Genomic DNA, 19,022 nt, shown 5'->3' with positions numbered 1-19,022 from the left:
AGACCATTTAACTAGGGTCAAGCAATCGAAGATCCGGTGCCGTTCCAGGCAGAGACGTACATGGAAATAATGCATCCCCCGGCATGCTTTCCGGCATGGCGGCTGCGTTCCGTCCCGTCAGTATAATTTCCTGCTACGAGTGGACACATGTGCGACAAAAGCCAAAATAAGGCCATGCTTTCTCCGCTACCGTCGTCATCAGGGGAAGCGTGCGCCGCGAGCTTGCCCTCGTCGAGCTTTTGAAATAAGAGCAAAATGTAACAACCACGGTGTCTTTGCTTGCGTGCCCGCCTATCACTTCCAAGTTGCTGCCATCTCTTTCTTTAGCCATCTCCGTCACGCTATTACTGACGGATGCATGGGAGCAAACATGCCTTTTGCGGTGCGTTTCGTTTTTCCTTGTAAGGGCATCTTGAACCGCGGATCTTATAAACCCCTAAGCTGTCCAACGCGGTACCTCATCGGTTCATGGATGTAGTTTGTCATCCAGTGCATCACCTCATTGGTTCACATATGCGTCTGGTTATCCAAATTGGCGCAAACCGCATGCAAATTGAGTCAAATCCCCCATCCAAACCACTTTTCCTTCACCCCCCCCACCCCCCCTCTGCATCCACACCATCCTCGTCGGACGCTCCCTTGTATCTATTCGGCCGTTGTCCAGGCATTGCTGGACGTCCAAAGCCTCCACCCATGTGTCTGCTCGTCTTGGACTATGCCGGCATCCACTCAGGATCCGCCCATAGCCAGGTACCCTCCACCCCCTGCCGACGCCGGCCATGGCGGACACAGCACCTGGTAGGTGTTCGGTCAAATGTTATTGAGCTTTTTTGTTGAACTTCTTGTTGTTTTATGGAGTAAGCACGATGCCGAGGGTACTCGGTGATGAAGGATGAGTTGTTGTGCGATGCGTGGAAGGTCGTATGTACGGACTTTATAGGCATGAGGCATGGGGGCTCGACCTTTTGTAGTTTACTCTCGGAGCAGGTCCCGCATGTGCTATGTGCATATGGTAGCGACATCGGTTGCATGCCTCTCGCATAGTGAGTTGCATCAAAGCGCGACGCGCGCAGGAATCTCTTTGTCCACAAAGAGCCCTCGTTGACCGATCATCCTCTGCCTTTCCACGGTTCCACCATCGTCTCCTCTGCCAACATATTATACCAACGACAACCCCTTCATCAAAAAAGCACTCGCGAGCGATGCGACGAAGGTGTCATGGCTCTGCCATGCCTTCAAGCAGGAGGCCTCCGGTGACCACGCCCCATGGGACGCTGCGAGCGGCGACATCGACATCGGCGGCGTGGTGATGGACACAGCCATACTCCATGGTCGGCACACGATGGGTCCCACCAGTCAGAACGAACCAGTCAGAACGAGCATCATATCATCTTATGGAGAGATGAGTATATTCTCTAAAAGGAAATATCATGGTGGAAGGTGGTTTTCTGCAAAGTGGACCCGGATTGAGGTGGTCACTGCGAATTCCCCTTCTTGGTTGCGGTTTCATGATAACTTCGCCGTCTGAATTCCCAGGAAACGGACTGACCGACCGATCTGAACACGGCGGCTCCGGTCAGTCCCCTCCACTCTCCGCTCTAGTCGTCTTCCCTCCCGAGCTCCATAAAATAAGGGAGCGTGCAAGCTACTCGTTGCCGGCAGCTTCCTCCACCTCCCTCTCCCCCTCTCCCTCCGCTCCCCACTCCCTCTCTCCGATCCAGCGATCTCTCGGGTCTCGCGGCCGATGGCGGGGCCGATCCGCGTCACCATGGAGGTCGGCGCCGACGGCGTCGCGCTCATCACCATCTGCAACCCGCCGGTCAATGCTCTGCACCCCATCAGTAAGCGACGGCCTCGGTCTTCATTCCTCTTCTGTTGGGCCTCTTCCTGCTAGTCTAATAGTCTAACGCCGTGCGCCGATTCGGCCGGCTCCCCTTCTCCGCGCAGTCATCCAGGGGCTCAAGGAGAAGTACGCCGAGGCCCTTGATCGCGACGACGTCAAGGCCATCGTCCTCACCGGTGAGATTTTCCTTGCTTGACCACGCCCCCTCCCCCTCAAAAAGGATGCAAATGATGGACTTTTGGTCTGTCTAGTGATACTTTTTCATGTGATTGTTGGATGAATTGATGTTAGTAAGTAGCAATTCCTGTTTTGCTCTGTTTTGATGTTGTTCTGTCTGCGCAAATTCGTTGACCACCCAGCTATTTCTTGGTTTGGGGTTATCCTGGTACAGTATTAATTATAGTATGATTGTGGAGCTGTCGGCTGTCACCATTGTATCATTTTATTTGTGCTGATCCCAGTCAGCTTAGTGATTGTGTTGCTTCAGTTTTTATGACGCTAAGCGCTTGGCTGAGACGCTGAAATAGTTAACTCAAGTGCGAAGGGGGCTTCTGTTTGCTATAGATTTTCGACTACATGGGAGCTCCCCTGTTTCTCCACAGGTCAAACAAAATGGGTACCGCCGTACCGGGTGTTAGTTTTTCTACTGGAAGGGCATACCCTCACTAAATCTATATATAGAAGATATATATGGTGCTATGACTAACCTACCACAACAAGAGGCATACTTCTTGTTTTGCCACTACACAGAGGGGGCCTGACAGATTGTGCATTCCAGGGATGTGGGCGGGGGTGTTAAAAATATTCAGTTAACGAAACTTACTATTTCTGATACTTCTTGCTGTTTTGTATTCATATTATTAATTACTTTAAATTTTATAGGCGCGGCGGGCAAGTTTTGTGGAGGCTTCGATATTAATGTATTCTCAAAAGTTCATGAGACTGGTAAGGGGGGTGCCTTCATTTGTATGGTTGACAAACTGATTGTTCAGAGCCTAGCTTTTTAGGCCAATCTGTCCTGTTTTCTTACACATTGAACATGGTTTTGCAGGAGACGTGTCCATTTTGCCTGAGATGTCTTTTGAGCTTGTGTCGAATCTGATGGAAGGTTTGGCATTTTTGTTTTTGTCATGGTTTCTGTTGTCTATGAATGACGGAACTCTTTGGGTATCTCTAATTTGTATCGAGATCATGATATCTAGGCCTGATTGTAAAAACATGTTTACATGCAGATGGCAAAAAGCCTTCTGTCGCTGCAATTCAAGGCCTTGCTCTTGGTGGTGGTCTAGAGTTGACTATGGTCTGTTATTTTTGTTGCTGTTCTGCTAAACATTTTTACAGCTGACTCTTTACCCTGTATCTGAACCTAAGTCATGTTTATCATGTAAATGAACAATTTTTTTTCAGGGTTGTCATGCTCGGATAGCTACCCCTGAAGCTCAACTTGGATTACCAGAGCTAACTCTTGGCGTGATTCCTGGAGCTGGAGGTAGGGAACAAGGGATACGTCTTTTTCCGACAGTTTGAACTACTGCTCTTATTTGCTTGCTTTGTATTGAATTCTGTCATGGATCTGAAACTTTTCTACTTATCATGTAGGAACTCAGCGTCTACCGAGGCTTGTAGGTCTGCCCAAAGCAATAGAAATGATGCTTGTGAGTCTAATCTATCTTCTGTGTTGGTTGTTACGCTGTCCTAGCTGTGGTCAGATAAACTTCATGTCCTAAGTTGATTAACATATGCAAAGTAAATTAGCCAGAAGGCATCTAATAGTGAAAACCAATTTTAAGTGAGTGGCTTGAGTTATATTCATTCATATTCAACCCTGGTAATAATGAGGTTTTCAAAGAACAATGAATGTTGAAAAACTAGAGCATAAATAAGAATCTCATTTCAAACTGTAAATGCCTGGTACATGTATGTAGCACCAAACATATCAGGCACCCAATTTTTTCTGAACAAGGAGCGTATATGTAATGATCATCTGGAAATTAGTATCATCCTATCTTATTTCTTACTCCTATCACACTTAGTTATAATAAATGTATTTATAAAATTTGCTTCAGCAATCGAAGTTCATTACGGCCAAGGAAGGAAAAGAACGTGGTTTTATTGATGCGCTTTGCTCCCCTGATGAGTTGATAAAAATGTCACGCTCTTGGGCTCTGGAGATTGCAAATTACCGTAAACCTTGGATAAGATCTCTTGGCAGAACAGATAGGCTTGGTTCACTGTCTGAAGCTCGTGCTGTATTAAGTATGGCAAGACAGCAAGCAAATAAGGTTGCAGCAAACATGCCACAGCACCAGGCCTGCCTAGATGTTATTGAAGAAGGTGCACTATATGGAGGCCATGCTGGTGTTGTGAAGGTTTGAATTTCCTATTTGTCTTGGTACACACGCTAATATCATCTATGTGTTTCTCTTAGTTAAACAGCTAGCTGGGCACCATATCTCCCCAAGACTTCTAGAGCTTAGACTAGTCTTATTATGTCAATTGAGAACTATACTAGTCCATTGCCAATATGCCCTGATTCAGTAATTGCTGATAAGCATAATGTAATAAAGGCCCTAAGTAGCCATGTCTCTACAGTAACAGTCAGTTTCTCAGAAACATTTAGATTCCTTAGCTCATTTTTGCCCAGAGTAACAAATTAACTTGGCAAAATCTTGGTATCACTGCTATGCATGACTTGGGCTCCATTTGGCATCATGTTGGATTATTATAATACAGCTTATCTACACAGTTTTTATTATTATCTACTTTACTGTTTGTTTAACCAACTCATCGTACTTCCGCGGTTTTTGTAGCAGCAGATTATAAAACAAGTTCAGCACAGCACAATTTAGCAACCGCAGACCAAGCATTAAATATTATAACAAACCTCCATGTAGTATAGTGATGACAATAATTGTTTCTTTGTTCTGTTGTTTATTATTCCTTATGCATGTGTTTGGTGTACCTAAATAATGCAGGAAGCAAAGGTTTTCAAGGAGTTGGTAGTATCAACCACATCAAGGGCACTTGTCCATGCATTCTTCGCCCAGCGTTCCACCACTAAGGTTGTCCCCAAAAGTATAGTATTCTGTTTAACTTTTCTTTTCCTGATTCACTTTTCATGTGTTGCAACTGTCTTAATTTTGCTGCACATAGTTAACTACCATGCAACCAAACTACCTTACAGAATATGATACATGATACTCCCTCCGTCCCAAAATAAGTGTCGCTGCTGATTTAGTACAAAGTTATGATCTTTGTACTAAATCAGCGACACTTATTTTGGGATGGAGGGAGTATTAACTAACCATGCAACCATACTACATTACTTGGTCTTAACTAAGCTTTGCTCAAATTGCAATGCCATATGTGAACAAATCAAAGCTAAATTGCTGCAAGGACGTCATTTGATGTGTAAACTTTTGTTTTGCCCCCTTTGGTTATTTGTAACCTGGTGCGCTGTCTGACTCTTACAGTTGATTCTTGTAGGTACCTGGTGTTACTGATATTCAACTCAAACCTAGGAACATAAGAAAAGTTGCTGTTATTGGTGGTGGTCTTATGGGTTCTGGAATTGCAACAGCCCTTCTTGTTGGCAATATATCTGTTGTCCTCAAGGAAGTAAACCCTCAATTTTTGCAAAGGGGACAAAAAACAATAGCAGGTCAATTTTGTGAAACTACTGTAGCATTTCCTTTTTTTTTCTTTCCAATAGATGTTTGGATTGTGATTTTTGTTGATGTAGTGTTGAAACATCAAGTTACTATAAATGATATTACCGAACAACACTGATTTTCTTTTGCACAGGAAATCTGGAGGGCCTTGTCAAAAGAGGCTCATTGACCAAGGATAAAATGAGCAAGGCCATATCACTTCTCAAGGGTGCATTGGATTATTCAGATTTCAAGGATGTTGATATGGTTATTGAGGTTGTCCTCGTATGACTTATGATTTAAAGAAGACAAAATAGTTGTGTATATATATTAGGGTCCCTCTAGTGTGTGAGGCAGATATTCATGACATTGTAGTGCATTAACGAATCTTACGAAGGTTCCATAAAAATGATTATGGGGAATTTTGATAGATAAGTTTGATATGGTTATACAATCTATTACATAGTCACGCAGCACACTTGGTTGTTAGGTTCTTATGCATATCTTCTTTTCTTGTAGGCTGTTATTGAGAAGGTTCCTTTGAAGCAATCAATTTTTGCTGACATTGAGAAAATCTGCCCACCACATTGCATACTTGCAACGAACACTTCCACCATCGATTTGAATGTTATCGGCGAGAAGACAAATTCTCAAGATAGAATTATTGGGGCTCATTTTTTCAGGTATGTTGTTTCTTGTGGGTTATGGTTTAGCACTTCCTGAAAACTAGCAGTGTTCCAACTTAAGTGCACTAAGGACTTATGAATCAAGGTGCTGGAACACATCATATCAATAAAATTTGTTAACAGGGGCATGTAACTATCAAATTGTTGACACCATACATTACCAATTTAACTCCATGCATCTAAGTCACGGTGCAAAAGAGAACTTGTTCTTCAGAGAAGGGAAATTGATGGTTATGCAAGTTGCTAACAATGAAGTTAGCCATAATTTTAAGTGTCAATGTGGAAACTTTGCATGGAAGTTCCGTAATATTCTGAAGTTAGTTAATATTCTGAACTTGTTCTTGGTGTCAATTTACTACATGATAATTTGTTCTGATTTGTATTCTAATTATTGACTGTTGTTTTTGGAACATCTATATGCAAAAGCATGATTTATAGTTTATGTAGGTTGATTCAAACATAAAAGAGGCAATAACCGAACAAAACCTTTTGACAAGTTTTTTTTTTTTTGCTGAAGGGATATCAAAAGGTAAATCACAAGTCATTCTTCCAAATGGATAACCATCATCAATTCCTGCAGGAAAAAATGTATAAAAAATTGTTCTGCTCTTTAATAAATTGCAAAACTATGTTTGCATGTCCCAAATGACATGTGGCCGATTGCTGTTTGTTTTAGTCCAATTTGAAGCTAGATGCCTATGTCTTCGTAAGGTAGCAGCGGTTGCAATGTTTTCTTATAAGCATCAATTTTGGGGAGTTAGGGAAGCTATTTCTATTTAACTTCGAAACAAATGTCCGGAAAGTATGTTTTGGACATGGGATTATGGAAATAATAGTCCTTCAGTTTTACTGGTTTGGATGATATATTGATCCTTCAAGCTTTACTTGCTTACTGAGAATGCGACGTGCTAATGTTATGTTATTTGCAGCCCTGCTCATATTATGCCCTTGCTTGAAATTGTCCGGACGGAAAAGACATCACCACAAGCTATCCTCGATCTCATTACAGTTGGGAAAATAATAAGGAAAGTCCCCGTTGTTGTTGGCAACTGCACAGGCTTTGCAGTAAATCGTACATTTTTCCCTTACACACAAGGTGCTCAGCTTCTAGTTAGTCTTGGCATTGATCTTTTCAGAATTGATCGAATAATAAGCAACTTTGGCATGCCAATGGGACCTTTTCAGTAAGTTCTTCGACTCTATTTTTATGTCCATGTGAAATAATGGCCAATGGTCTCAAATTAAGTTCTTTTTATGAATGAGCAGGCCAATGTTCCCATTCAACTATGTACATTTTTTTTTCTATTTCTTGATGAAAATATTCCAGTATCATGTATTGTTCTTTCAGTTAGTTATAGGATAAATCAGATGCAACCCACTTCAGAGCAGTTTTAGTACTCCCTCCGTCCCATAATATGAGACGTTTTTTTACACTACACTAGTGTCAAAAAACGTCTTAGATTATGGGACAGGAGTATAATATTATGGTCCACTATGGGCACGTATTTGTGATAATAGTACTCTAGGGGGAAAAGTGATTTATTAGAATGTTAGCAATCAAGTAATACTATTCATCACCCAGGGTGCAGAATAAGTTATTCTTCACCCGAGGTAATCTTACGATCGTTTCATAAATAAATTACATTTGGAATACAAATAGTTCCATTCATATTGATTCACCATGTAAAATTTGGCACAAGAAAACAAAAATATAGGTCATAAAGACTAGAAAAAATGCATTTTATGTATATTTTACACTATGTTTTTACGTTTGTAATTTCACGTAATATAAAATATTTTTTACAGTGATTATATATTTTCTTTACGTATGAAATAAGACAAAATTTAATGAACGTAAAATTACGGTGCATTTATGTTAAAATAGAGGGGGGGTGGGGGGGGTGTGAAGAATAACTATTCCTCACCCAGGGTGACGAATAGTCAATAACATATCAAACATTATTTGCCTTAAATGATATTTTAATATATGTTAAATCGAAATTGATGGTGAAAACTGTGTTCTGCTTTAGAGACCATGTCAGTGTCAAAACAATTAACTGACACACAACCATCTTTGGAATATGCTTGTTGTGCCTTTGCTAGCTTGCTACAATGCACAGTGCAGTGCCCAGGCATCATCCACTGACTGTTTCAATTTTTCTGAACGCGATTCACATGAGTTCTTATGTTTGGCTGTTTCCATTCCCCTACAGACTCCAAGATTTAGCTGGATATGGAGTAGCCTTAGCAGTAAAGGATATCTATGCAGCTGCCTTTGGAACACGGAATTTTAACTCTGTTCTAGTGGATTTGATGGCAGAGACTGGGCGGCAGGGTATGCTTCTGAACCTGCTTTTGCTCCAGCTATGGGTTACAGTCAATAGGATGGGTTGTGACTAGACCAATAGTTACTGCACCATTTCCGCATATGCATTTTCACAACTCAAATTTCCCTATTACTTGACAGGAAAGAGCAATGGAAAAGGTTACTACCTTTATGAGAAGGGTGCGAAGCCAAAGCCTGACCCTAATGTTCAACTTGTGATTGATGAGTACAGAAAGCAGGCAAAGACAATGCCGGCTGGAAAGGTTCCTCTTCCTCTTACTAACTGTCTGTGACATTGTTTCTGCATCTATGAAAAATGTTGTGCTACCTCATTTGCTAATGGAAGGTTTTCCTGATATTGATACATTGATTTGCTTGCAGCCTGTTACTTTATCGGATCAAGATATATTGGAGATGGTTTTCTTCCCAGTCGTTAATGAGGCATGCAGGGTCATGGATGAAAATGTGGTGATCAGGGCTGCTGATCTTGATATTGCATCTGTTCTCGGGATGGGCTTTCCCAAGTACAGGTAGGCAGTTGCTGCTTAAATCTCTGACTGTCCAAAATCCTAGTTAATCAGTGACAATCTGCATTCATTTGAAGTATGATTAAATGAGATATACTGGTTGAGATTCTACTGCTACTTATATGTTGTTACAACTTATGAACCTAATTTAACACTTACGTAGGCTAGCATTGTCTGTCTTTTATCAGAATTGATTTAACACCAATTGATTTTAGCTTAGCACTTGAGGCTAGTGAGTTAGCCCTATAGCTGATTGTTTTTCAAATCGCCATGTTCAGGCCTTCTTCTCAATTCAGTTGATAGCTTTAATGATACTCAAGTAGGAGTAGTTTTTAGTTTAAATAAATTTCTGCAACCTATAGTTCACCCAATGTAGGACACAGTCCCTGTTTGTTGTAGTCCTCTGTGCAATGTGTATTTTTTTCCACTATTATCACTGTTTGTTAAAGGAGTTGTGGTGGTTGCTTTGGAGTATGAGTTCTAATCTAGAGTCTAATAATGAAGGGGTGGCCTCGTCTTTTGGGCTGACACGGTCGGAGCATCTTATATACATTCAAAGCTTAGCAAGTGGGCTGAAGCGTATGGTGATTTCTTCAAACCATCATCATATTTGGAGGAGAGAGCGAAAAGCGGCCGACCACTGGTACACTCTTGCATTCTCCCTCTTTCCGCTGGATCATCTTATCCTAACTATGTTGAACTGTTGCATACAGATTTTGCTATTACATTTTTGTTACAGATAATGATAAACACAAATGTTCAAGATTGTCACATTTATAATCAGTGTATGACTTGCTCAGCATAGACGGCTGTGTCATTGCTGGAGATTATTTATTAACTTACGGTTTGCAACAATTTTCCTTCTGACCACCAAATGTGAATGATATGAAAATGAAGTCTGCGTTCGTTATCCATTGTTCAGTCTTGTGTTGTTAGTTCCTTGCCATTGCATTTAGGGGCATCTTATAAATTGAAAACATTGTGCTTCTCCTTGCTGTTGGGTTTTGTATAGTTAAGCCTACATAAGTTTGTTGGAAATTAAACATGTCATGATATCCGCAGGCCGCGCCACGGACGGCTCACCAAGCTTCGACAAGGTCACGCATGTGAGGCGCTGCATATGACGAGCACTTGGCACAGTGGCTTCTCAAACAGCATCAACACTGCCTGCGGCACATATGTGGTATTCAAAATACCTCCAGGGAAGTGTTACCTGTAGTGTGTGTTGGACATTACATCATGTTCCCAGTTTTTTACCTGGGCTGATATACAACAATAAGAAAAATAAATGTCTTGGCGTACTTTTGTGGTTGTAACTATAATATGGTAATCGTTGTTCTGTTGTAAGTAGAGTTTATGTTGTATATTTGTCGAAGTGTGAATTTGCACATTCACATTTCAGGGGAATGACCTCTTTCTCTTTGAGAAATCACAACACTGCCCAGCAAGGCTATGGGGAGAGAGTTTCTGATCCATGTATCTTGGCCCGAAAACTGTATCCAAGTTCCGTGTCTAGACTTTGGACTTCTCAAACTTTGCGAACGGAAACATCCAAGTAGCCAAGGAAGGAAAATCAATCTAGTCTCCGCTCTTTGGCCTTCTTAAACTTAGCGAATTGAAAATTCTCAATAACTAAAGGAAGGAAAATCAATGATACCCTATAGTAGCGGCGAGGTCCTAATGCTTCCGTCCTAGAGGAGCTGGTATGGGCACAATGTATTCCAGTAAAAAGCGTGCCAACTCCTCTAGAGCATGGCTATAACCTTTGATGGCATTTGGAGAAGCTGCTGAATGTTGTATACAAATTACAGCTTCAGGCTGGTGAGCATAAAAAGTGCCCCTTCCCTCTCTCACTGCACATCTCTGCCTCACATCACATCCCCTGTCCATGTATAATAAACACAACAAACACTTGGATTTATACAACAAATTTCATGCGCGCACACATGATGCTAACAATCCTAAAAGTAAAGAAGAACAACAACACAACATTATAGCCTCGATTTAGGCCCGTCCGCAATCTCTTCATTCTCTGTGCATCCTTTGATGGTCGCGCCTCCTCATGTTCTCCCAAATTGAGACGAGCAGATTCAGGATGTAGTAGTAGATGGTGCTCACGCAGGTCATGACGAAGTTCCAGCAAGAGGAAGGCCAATACCAGGGATAGAGCAGCCGAAAGAACAGACTTATCACGTGCCTTGGATAGCGACCCACCTGTACACGCGTAACAGTAAGCCATTGAACATAATCGACACATTCTTTACTAGCCATTGGGATGGCGATGCAGCACAATTGTGACGGCCCTCCATCACCAATAAATTAGCATTTAACAGTGTTCATCATCACGGTAACTCCAGGATAAGAGTATGTGAACAACTATCATGATTCAAGTAAACGGGTGCGGTACACATTGAAAATAATGGTACGTTGGTTGCAAGGTATATTTTGTGGACATTCTCACTCTGGTCTGCTCTGCATACGCATGAGCTCCCAATCTCAAACTTCACTCCATGTCAAGGGTCTTTAGAAAGAGAATTTCTTGCGAATTTGATTTCTCAAAATTGTCAGAATCCATGTTCCTTTTTCATTCTTGACAAGGTATGAACTTCAGTTAGGTAAAACAAACCATGATCTACATCTACAACAAAATTCGCAATTTCCATGACGTTTTCTAGCTGGATTGCTTATGGCAGAAGCAAAATATGGTAAGATAAATTAGAAGTATAGAACTAAGATTTAAGATAATAAGATGGCACTCACAGGAAAAAGTAAATCCAACGTATTCCAGGCTGCATGCCGGACGGTTCTTGTTGGATAGGCAGGGCCTCCAGGAGATGTGAAGCTATACAGGCATGACTTCAGTCTAGTGCTTGTACTCATCCTCAACTCCCAGCCTGCGCTCATCGATTTCCTTTCAGGATAAAATGTGATCTTCCAGTGGAGAAATATACATATTCACTGAAGATAAATGTTCTGGCTAGCAAATACCTTGAAGTATGGTCATGCGGGAAAGGTAGTGCAGCAGTACTGGCTCCACTTTTAGCTTCTGGAGCTGGATTAACAACAACCAAATATTTAGTCTGCAGAAACGATGTGGCATGTCATATGGAAGGGGAACAACGAATGTTCCATTCAGATGGTAACCTGATCGGTGAGTTCAATCACAAAGTAATCTGCAGCTCCACCAACCAAGAAAGAATTTGGAAAAGCAGGGAAATGCCCAAGAAAACTTGTAAGCAAGTGATCTGCTCATGGAAAATTGCAACAGTTTAGTGGCAAAGAACAAACAACCAGCACCAAAAGTGTGGAGAAAAGGAACCTACCCTGATCATAGAACAGCATGAATCTGGAGAGGAGGCAGAATAGATTTCTACCAGCCTGTACACAATTATCAATCAATATTCATTGATTACTGAACATGCTTACAAGAAAAGGCTAGTACATTTCCGTGCAGAGAGATAGATAGAGAGGTCGACCTGTGGTGATATCTTAATGAGTTGATCTGGAACTAAAGCGACTTCTTCAAGGAGATACTGTTCAAGGAACAAAGGATGTTAGTAGCGGTGTAAAAATGCATGCAGCACAGTTCCAAACAGAGGTACAAAAGCATAAACAGACAAATGCTTACATGATACAATGGGAGGAAGTACCTTGTATTGGTTTGAATGTCAATCCTGCCAGAGATTAAAAAAAATGATTCTATCATATATGGGAGTTTGAGGCAAAAAGGGAAGGGGCATCATTGCACAATCATACCAAAAAACGTTAGTAGCTCCTTGGACAAGAGCAGAGCTGTATCTTAGTGATACCTCCTTCCCCTCAAGAGGGACTTCAAACAACTGCAATGAAGAGCTTGCAATTTACCAAATGAAGTACAATGAGAGCCAATACAACTTGCATCATCTTTATCAACAAGACTAAATAACTAATGGAGGATAAATCAGCATTTTGCCCTCATTTCAAATCACCTTGTTTAGGGTACATGCGGCAACATGGTAACAAGGACAGTAGGTTGCATAAGGTTTGCGATTAGAAAAAAGGTATCTTATCTAAGGCCATCTTGTAGTTTCATTTTGAATCAACGTATAATTATATATATCAGCAGTTTACTCGAAAGTGCTATAGAAAGAAATGAGGTGACACAACACATTCTTCAGGTAGAGTTGAAATGAAATCATCCAAGTCGATATAGAAAACATGACTTTCTGAGAAACATGCAGATAAATAAATAACCCATTGTAATTCCTAATATCTACAAGAACATAAGTTCAGTACATACCCATCTGTGAAAAAGAAGCGCAAATATGTTTGCTGCAAAGGATTGGCTCCAGAGTTGCACTATCAACTCAAGTATACGCCTCCCACTTTGAGGGACTTTCACATAGTGATTTGCAAGAATCTCATAGAAACACAAATGGCCGTCTTCGCGTTCATCTAATGGAGCGATTCCCTCATTATTGGTGCTTAAAATCTTATCTGTTCATCAGAGGCAAGGATTGTTGTAAAGATATCACAGTAGCTTTCTTTCAATTCTTTAAGAGGATACCATACAAAATAATATCCCTCTGTTCCAAATAGATGTCATTTTAGCCTCTCCTACATTGATTTGTTAAATAAATATGGCTGTGAGCTGGCACAAAATTGAGTGGCAACCATTTGAAATGCACCAACAGCGACATCAGAGGCTGATTTGCAGAACAGATACTGTAAATTCAGAGAAATGCTGGCACCTCGAGCGCGGTCGTCGACCTTGAGCGCGATATCGGCGAACAGCTGCTGCAGCAGCTTGAGGCGCTGCGAGTTGGAATTCAGAGCCTGCACACAAAACAAACAACCAATTAAAATTCAGCCTAAAGCTTCCAAGGAATTGCAGCGAAATAAAAAGGAAACAGCCCCCAATTCTAAACCAAGCCAAATTGATCTGGCTGAATCTTTTGAAACAGACCAGCGAAATCCCTCTTTTTTCCCACTATCAATTGTAAGCCCACTTGCAATAGAATCTTTTCCCTATTTTTTTCCTGCCATTTGACATTTGAATCAAACCAGAATCCCACTTTTACTTTTCTATCTAACAATTCCCCACGTGGCAGAACCAATCGATTGACTCCGAAAGAAATCAAATGACCGCTAAGAACCAACGAAGGTGGGCGGAGGGGAAGCACAAGAACTCGACGGGCAGGGACGGCACGATTGTCAAATCGGCGGCACGCACGTCCCACGATTGTCAAATCGGCAAGGAATGAAGAGAGGGACGAGGGGTCGGAACGAATGCGGAGGGAACCTTGTGCAGCTTGCGCTCGATCTCGAGGGAGAGCGCCTCGAGGTGGTCCGCCGTGCGGGCCCGCATCTCCTCTCCGTCCGACCGACCGCCCTCGCCGGGATTTGGGAACGGGGGCGAACCGCCGGCCGCGCTCGGTATCCGATTGTACGGACTCGATGTTGTTTTTTTGCCCCCCTTTTCCTTCCTTCTTTGTGCGTTGCGTACGTGCTGGTGTTTCTTCGGCGGTCGCATCTGGGCCGTGCGTGTTTAGGCGGTCGCATCGGGGCCGTACGCGTGCCGGCTGGATGGATGTCCCCGCCGGTTCGAGGTCGGCTGCCGTGGCGTGCCGTGCTGTCCGGTGGCTCGGACGCGTGTGAAGGGAAGGGACACGCACCCGCCTCGACGTGGATGGATAAGTTATGAACGAGTGTTTAGGCCCCCTTTGATTTGTACGATTCTAAAAATGTGGGAATAGAAAAAAATAAAGAATTAAAGTGGCATGCCCATTTGAATCTTGTAGGATTAGCATAGAGTGTTTGATGCCATAAAAAAAATTGGAAAACAAAGTTGAAATGGATGCTAGATTTTTAATGAAATGTAGTACATGATTCCATAGAAAAAATTCCTATATGATTCAGTCCTATGAATCAAACAACCAATATAGAAAATTTCTAAGGATTCCAACCTTTTCAAAAATCCTATGAAATTCCTTTAAATTAAAGAAGCCCTTAACGTGGATAAGTCATCTTTTAAGGATGTGTTAAATACACCGCGAATCTTAGAACTTGCAAGTGAGGTCAGTTTTGATGCACAAACTTGTAATACACATCATAAGCTTTAGTGGAAAGGAGAGGAGGGCCTCAAGGGGTGGCCCCCCCCTCCTCCATGGGCTGGTCCGAATTGGACTAGGAGGGGGCGGCGCCCCCCTCTTTCCTTCTCCCCCTTCTCCCTTCCCTTCCTTCTCCTACTAGGAATAGGAAAGAGGAGGGGAATCCTAATTGGACTGGGGAGTCCTAGTAGGATTTCCCACACCTGGCGCGCCCCCTAGGGCCGGCCACCTCTTCCCTCCCCTCCTTTATATACGTGGTCAGGGGGCACCCCATAGACACACAAGTTGATTTCTTAGCTGTGTGCGGTGCCCCCCTCCACAGTTTTCCACCTCGGCCATATTGTCGTAGTGCTTAGGCGAAGCCCTGCGTCGGTAACTTCATCATCACCGTCACCACGCCATCGTGCTGACGAAACTCTCCCTCGGCCTCAGCTGGATATAGAGTTCGAGGACATCACCAAGCTGAACGTGTGCAGATTACGGAGGTGCCGTGCGTTCGGTACTTGATCGGTTGGATCGCGAAGACGTTCGAGTACATCAACCGCGTTACTAAACGCTTCCGCTTTCGGTCTACGAGGGTACGTGGACACTCTCCCCGCTCGTTTCTATGCTTCTCCTAGATAGATCTTGCATGATCGTAGGCAAATTTTTAAAATACAACGTTCCCCAACAATGGCATCCGAGCCAGGTCTATGCGTAGATGTTATATGCATGAGTAGAACACAAAGAGTTGTCGGCGATAATAGTCATACTGCTTACCAGCATGTCATACTTTGATTCGGCGGTATTGTTGGACGAAGCGGCTCAGACCGACATTACGCGTACGCTTACGCGAGACTGGTTCTACCGACGTGCTTCGCACACAGGTGGCTAGTGGGTGTCTGTTTATCCAACTTTAGTTGAATCGAGTGTGACTACGCCCGGTCCTTGTTGAAGGTTAAAACAACAAACTTGACAAAAAATCGTTGTGGTTTTGATGCGTAGGTAAGAACGGTTCTTGCTATGCCCGTAGCAGCCACATAAAACTTGCAACAACAAAGTAGAGGACGTCTAACTTGTTTTTGCAGGGCTTGCTGTGATGTGATATGGTCAAGACATGATGATATATAAATTGTTGTATGAGATGATCATGTTTTGTAACAGTTATCGGCAACTGGCAGGATCCATATGGTTGTCGCTTTATTGTATGAAATGCAATCACCATGTAATTGCTTTACTTTATCACTAAGCGGTAGCGATAGTCGTAGAAGCAATAGTTGGCGAGACAACAACGATGCTTCTATGGAGATCAAGGTGTCAAGCCGGTGACGATGGTGATCATGACGGTGATTTGGAGATGGAGATCAAAGGCACAAGATGATGATGGCCATATCATATCACTTATATTGATTGCATGTGATGTTTATCCTTTATGCATCTTATTTTTCTTAGTACGGCGGTAGCATTATAAGATGATCTCTCACTAAAATTTCAAGGTATAAGTGTTTTCCCTGAGTATGCACCGTTGCGACAGTTCTTCGTGCTGAGACATCATGTGATGATCGGGTGTGATAAGCTCTACTTCACATACAACGGGTGCAAACCAGTTTTGCACATGCAGAATACTCGGGTTAAACTTGACGAGCCTAGCATATGAAGATATGGCCTCGGAACACTGAGACTGAAAGGTCGAGCGTGAATCATATAGTAGATATGATCAACATAGTGATGTTCACCATTGAAAACTACTCCATCTCACGTGATGATCGGACATGGTTTAGTTGATATGGATCACGTGATCATTTAGATGACTAGAGGGATGTCTATCTAAGTGGGAGTTCTTAAGTAATATGATTAATTGAACTTTAATTTATCATGAACTTAGTCGTGATAATATTTGCATGACTATGTTGTAGATCAATAGCTCGCGATGCAGCTCCCCGTTTATTTTTTGATATATTCTTAGAGAAAAACTATGTTGAAAGATGATAGTAGTAATGATGCGGACTAGGTCCATGATCTGAGGATTATCCTCATTGCTGCACAGAAGAATTATGTCCTTGATGCACCGCTAGGTGACGGACCTATTGCAGGAGCAGATGCAGACGTTATGAACGTTTGGCAAAGCTCGGTATGATGACTACTTGATATTTTAGTGCACTATGCTTTACGGCTTAGAACCGAGACTTCAAAAACGTTTTGAACGCCATGGAACATATAAGATGTTCCAAGAGCTGAAATTTGTATTTCAGACTCATGCCCGAGTGGAGAGGTATGAGACCCTTGACAAGTACTTTGCCTACAAAATGGAGGAGAATAGCTCAACCAGTGAGCATGTGCTCAGGTTGTCTGAGTACTACAATCGCTTGAATCAAGTGGGAGTTAATCTTCTAGATAAAATAGTGATTGACAGATTTCTCTCGTCACTATCACCAAGTTACTAGAACTTAGTGATGAACTATAATATGCAAGGGATGACGAAATTAATTCCCAAGCTCTTCACGATGCTGAAATCGGCGAAGGTAGAAATTAAGAAATAGCATCAAGTGTTGATGGTTAATAAAACCACTAGTTTCAAGAAAAGGGCAAAGGGAAAGAAATAGGAACTTCAAAGAAGAATAGCAAGCAAGTTGCTGCTCCCATGAAGAAGCCGAAAGCTAGACCCAAGCCTGGAACTGAGTGCTTCTACTGCAAAGGAAATGGTCACTTGAAGTGGAACTGCCCTAGATACTTGGCGGATAAGAAGGATGGCAAAGTGAACAAAACTATATTTGATATACATGTTATTAATGTGTACTTTACTAGTTTTTATAGCAACCCCTCAGTATTTGATACTGGTTTAGTTTCTAAGAGTAGTAACTAAAAACAGGAGTTGCAGAATGAACACATGCTAGTTATGGGCGAAGTGACCATGTGTGTTGGAGATGATTCCAAGGTTGATAAGACCACCATCGCACACTCCCTTTTTCCTTCGGTATTAGTATTGGAACTAAATAAATGTTATTTGGTGTTTGCGTTGAGCATAAATATGATTGGATCATGTTTATTGCGATACGATTATTCATTTAAATCAAAGAATAATTGTTGTTCTGTTTACATGAATAAAACCTTCTATGGTCTTACATCCAATGTAAATGGTTTACTGAATCTCGATCACAGTGATACACATAATATTGATGCCAAATGATGCAAAGTTAATAATGATAGTGCAACTTATTTGTGGCACTGCCGTTTAGGTCATATTGGTGTAAAGCGCATGAAGAAACTCCATACCGATGGGCTTTTGGAATAACTTGATGCTTGCGAACCATGCCTCATGGGCAAGATGACTACGACTCTGTTCTTCGGAACAATGGAGCGAGCACTTGTTGAAAATAATACATACTGATGTGTGCGGTCCAATGAGTATTGAGGCTTGCGGCGGGTATCGTTATTTTCTGACCTTCACAAATGATTTGAGCAGATATAGGTATATATATCTACTTGATGAAATATAAGTCTGAAACATTTGAAAAGTTCAAAGAATTTCAGAGTGAAGTAGAAAATCATCGTAACAAGAAAATAAAATTTCTATGATCTGGTCGCGGAAACGAATATTAGAGTTACGAGTTTGGTCTTCATTTGGAACAATGTGGAATAGTTTCGCAACTCACGCCACCTGGAACACCACAGCGTAATGGTGTGTCCGAACATCATAACCGTACTTTATTAGATATGGTGCAATCTATGATGTCTCTTACCGAATTACCACTATCATTTTGGGGTTATGCATTAGAGACAGCTGCATTCACGTTAAATAGGGCACTGTCTAAAAATCCATTAAGACGACACCGTATGAACTGTGGTTTAGCAAGAAACCTAAGCTGTCATTTCTTAAAGTTTGGGGTTGCGATGCTTATGTGAAAAAGTTTCAATCTGATAA

At 42.0% G+C, this 19,022-nt stretch overlaps 2 protein-coding genes across 2 annotated transcripts; one reads left to right on the top strand and one right to left on the bottom strand.

Moving 5' to 3' along the window:
* The first annotated feature begins 1,527 nt into the window (after nt 1-1,527).
* LOC123077174 (peroxisomal fatty acid beta-oxidation multifunctional protein) lies at nt 1,528-10,505 on the top strand. The gene is made up of 18 exons (XM_044499388.1): nt 1,528-1,841; nt 1,948-2,019; nt 2,726-2,788; nt 2,895-2,951; nt 3,076-3,143; nt 3,251-3,332; nt 3,443-3,498; nt 3,910-4,212; nt 4,819-4,905; nt 5,330-5,504; nt 5,648-5,769; nt 6,013-6,176; nt 7,109-7,363; nt 8,393-8,514; nt 8,647-8,768; nt 8,887-9,035; nt 9,537-9,675; nt 10,095-10,505. The coding sequence occupies exons 1-18, from the start codon at nt 1,745-1,747 to the stop codon at nt 10,140-10,142; spliced, it is 2,181 nt and encodes a 726-aa protein (XP_044355323.1). The 5' UTR covers nt 1,528-1,744; the 3' UTR covers nt 10,143-10,505.
* Nucleotides 10,506-10,756: 251 nt separating this feature from the next.
* LOC123077175 (uncharacterized) lies at nt 10,757-14,528 on the bottom strand. The gene is made up of 11 exons (XM_044499389.1): nt 14,314-14,528; nt 13,763-13,847; nt 13,312-13,508; nt 12,789-12,871; nt 12,661-12,706; nt 12,509-12,565; nt 12,356-12,410; nt 12,177-12,277; nt 12,021-12,084; nt 11,793-11,926; nt 10,757-11,246 (listed from the first exon to the last, which is right to left on the bottom strand). Exons 1-11 carry the CDS (start codon nt 14,377-14,379, stop codon nt 11,058-11,060), a joined length of 1,077 nt encoding a protein of 358 aa, XP_044355324.1. The 5' UTR covers nt 14,380-14,528; the 3' UTR covers nt 10,757-11,057.
* Between the last annotated feature and the right edge of the window lie 4,494 nt (nt 14,529-19,022).

This window comes from Triticum aestivum, chromosome 3D (assembly GCF_018294505.1).
Source record: "Triticum aestivum cultivar Chinese Spring chromosome 3D, IWGSC CS RefSeq v2.1, whole genome shotgun sequence".
Taxonomy (NCBI): domain Eukaryota; kingdom Viridiplantae; phylum Streptophyta; class Magnoliopsida; order Poales; family Poaceae; genus Triticum; species Triticum aestivum.
The sequence above is the reverse complement of the archived record's forward strand: the minus strand, read 5'-3'. Positions and strand labels throughout refer to the sequence as shown.

What these genes read in the sequence shown, in the direction of transcription:
- LOC123077174 (XM_044499388.1), top strand. Translation starts at nt 1,745, where the DNA reads ATGGCGGGGCCGATCCGCGTCACCATGGAGGTCGGCGCCGACGGCGTC. An exon ending in CAAGGCCATCGTCCTCACCG is followed by an intron (nt 2,020 to 2,725) that starts GTGAGATTTTCC and finishes TAAATTTTATAG; the next exon opens with GCGCGGCGGGCAAGTTTTGT. An exon ending in TGTGTCGAATCTGATGGAAG is followed by an intron (nt 2,952 to 3,075) that starts GTTTGGCATTTT and finishes GTTTACATGCAG; the next exon opens with ATGGCAAAAAGCCTTCTGTC.
- LOC123077175 (XM_044499389.1), bottom strand. Translation starts at nt 14,379, where the DNA reads ATGCGGGCCCGCACGGCGGACCACCTCGAGGCGCTCTCCCTCGAGATC. An exon ending in ACTTCCTCCCATTGTATCAT is followed by an intron (nt 12,566 to 12,660) that starts GTAAGCATTTGT and finishes TTCCTTGAACAG; the next exon opens with TATCTCCTTGAAGAAGTCGC. An exon ending in CGTTGGATTTACTTTTTCCT is followed by an intron (nt 11,247 to 11,792) that starts GTGAGTGCCATC and finishes ACGCGTGTACAG; the next exon opens with GTGGGTCGCTATCCAAGGCA.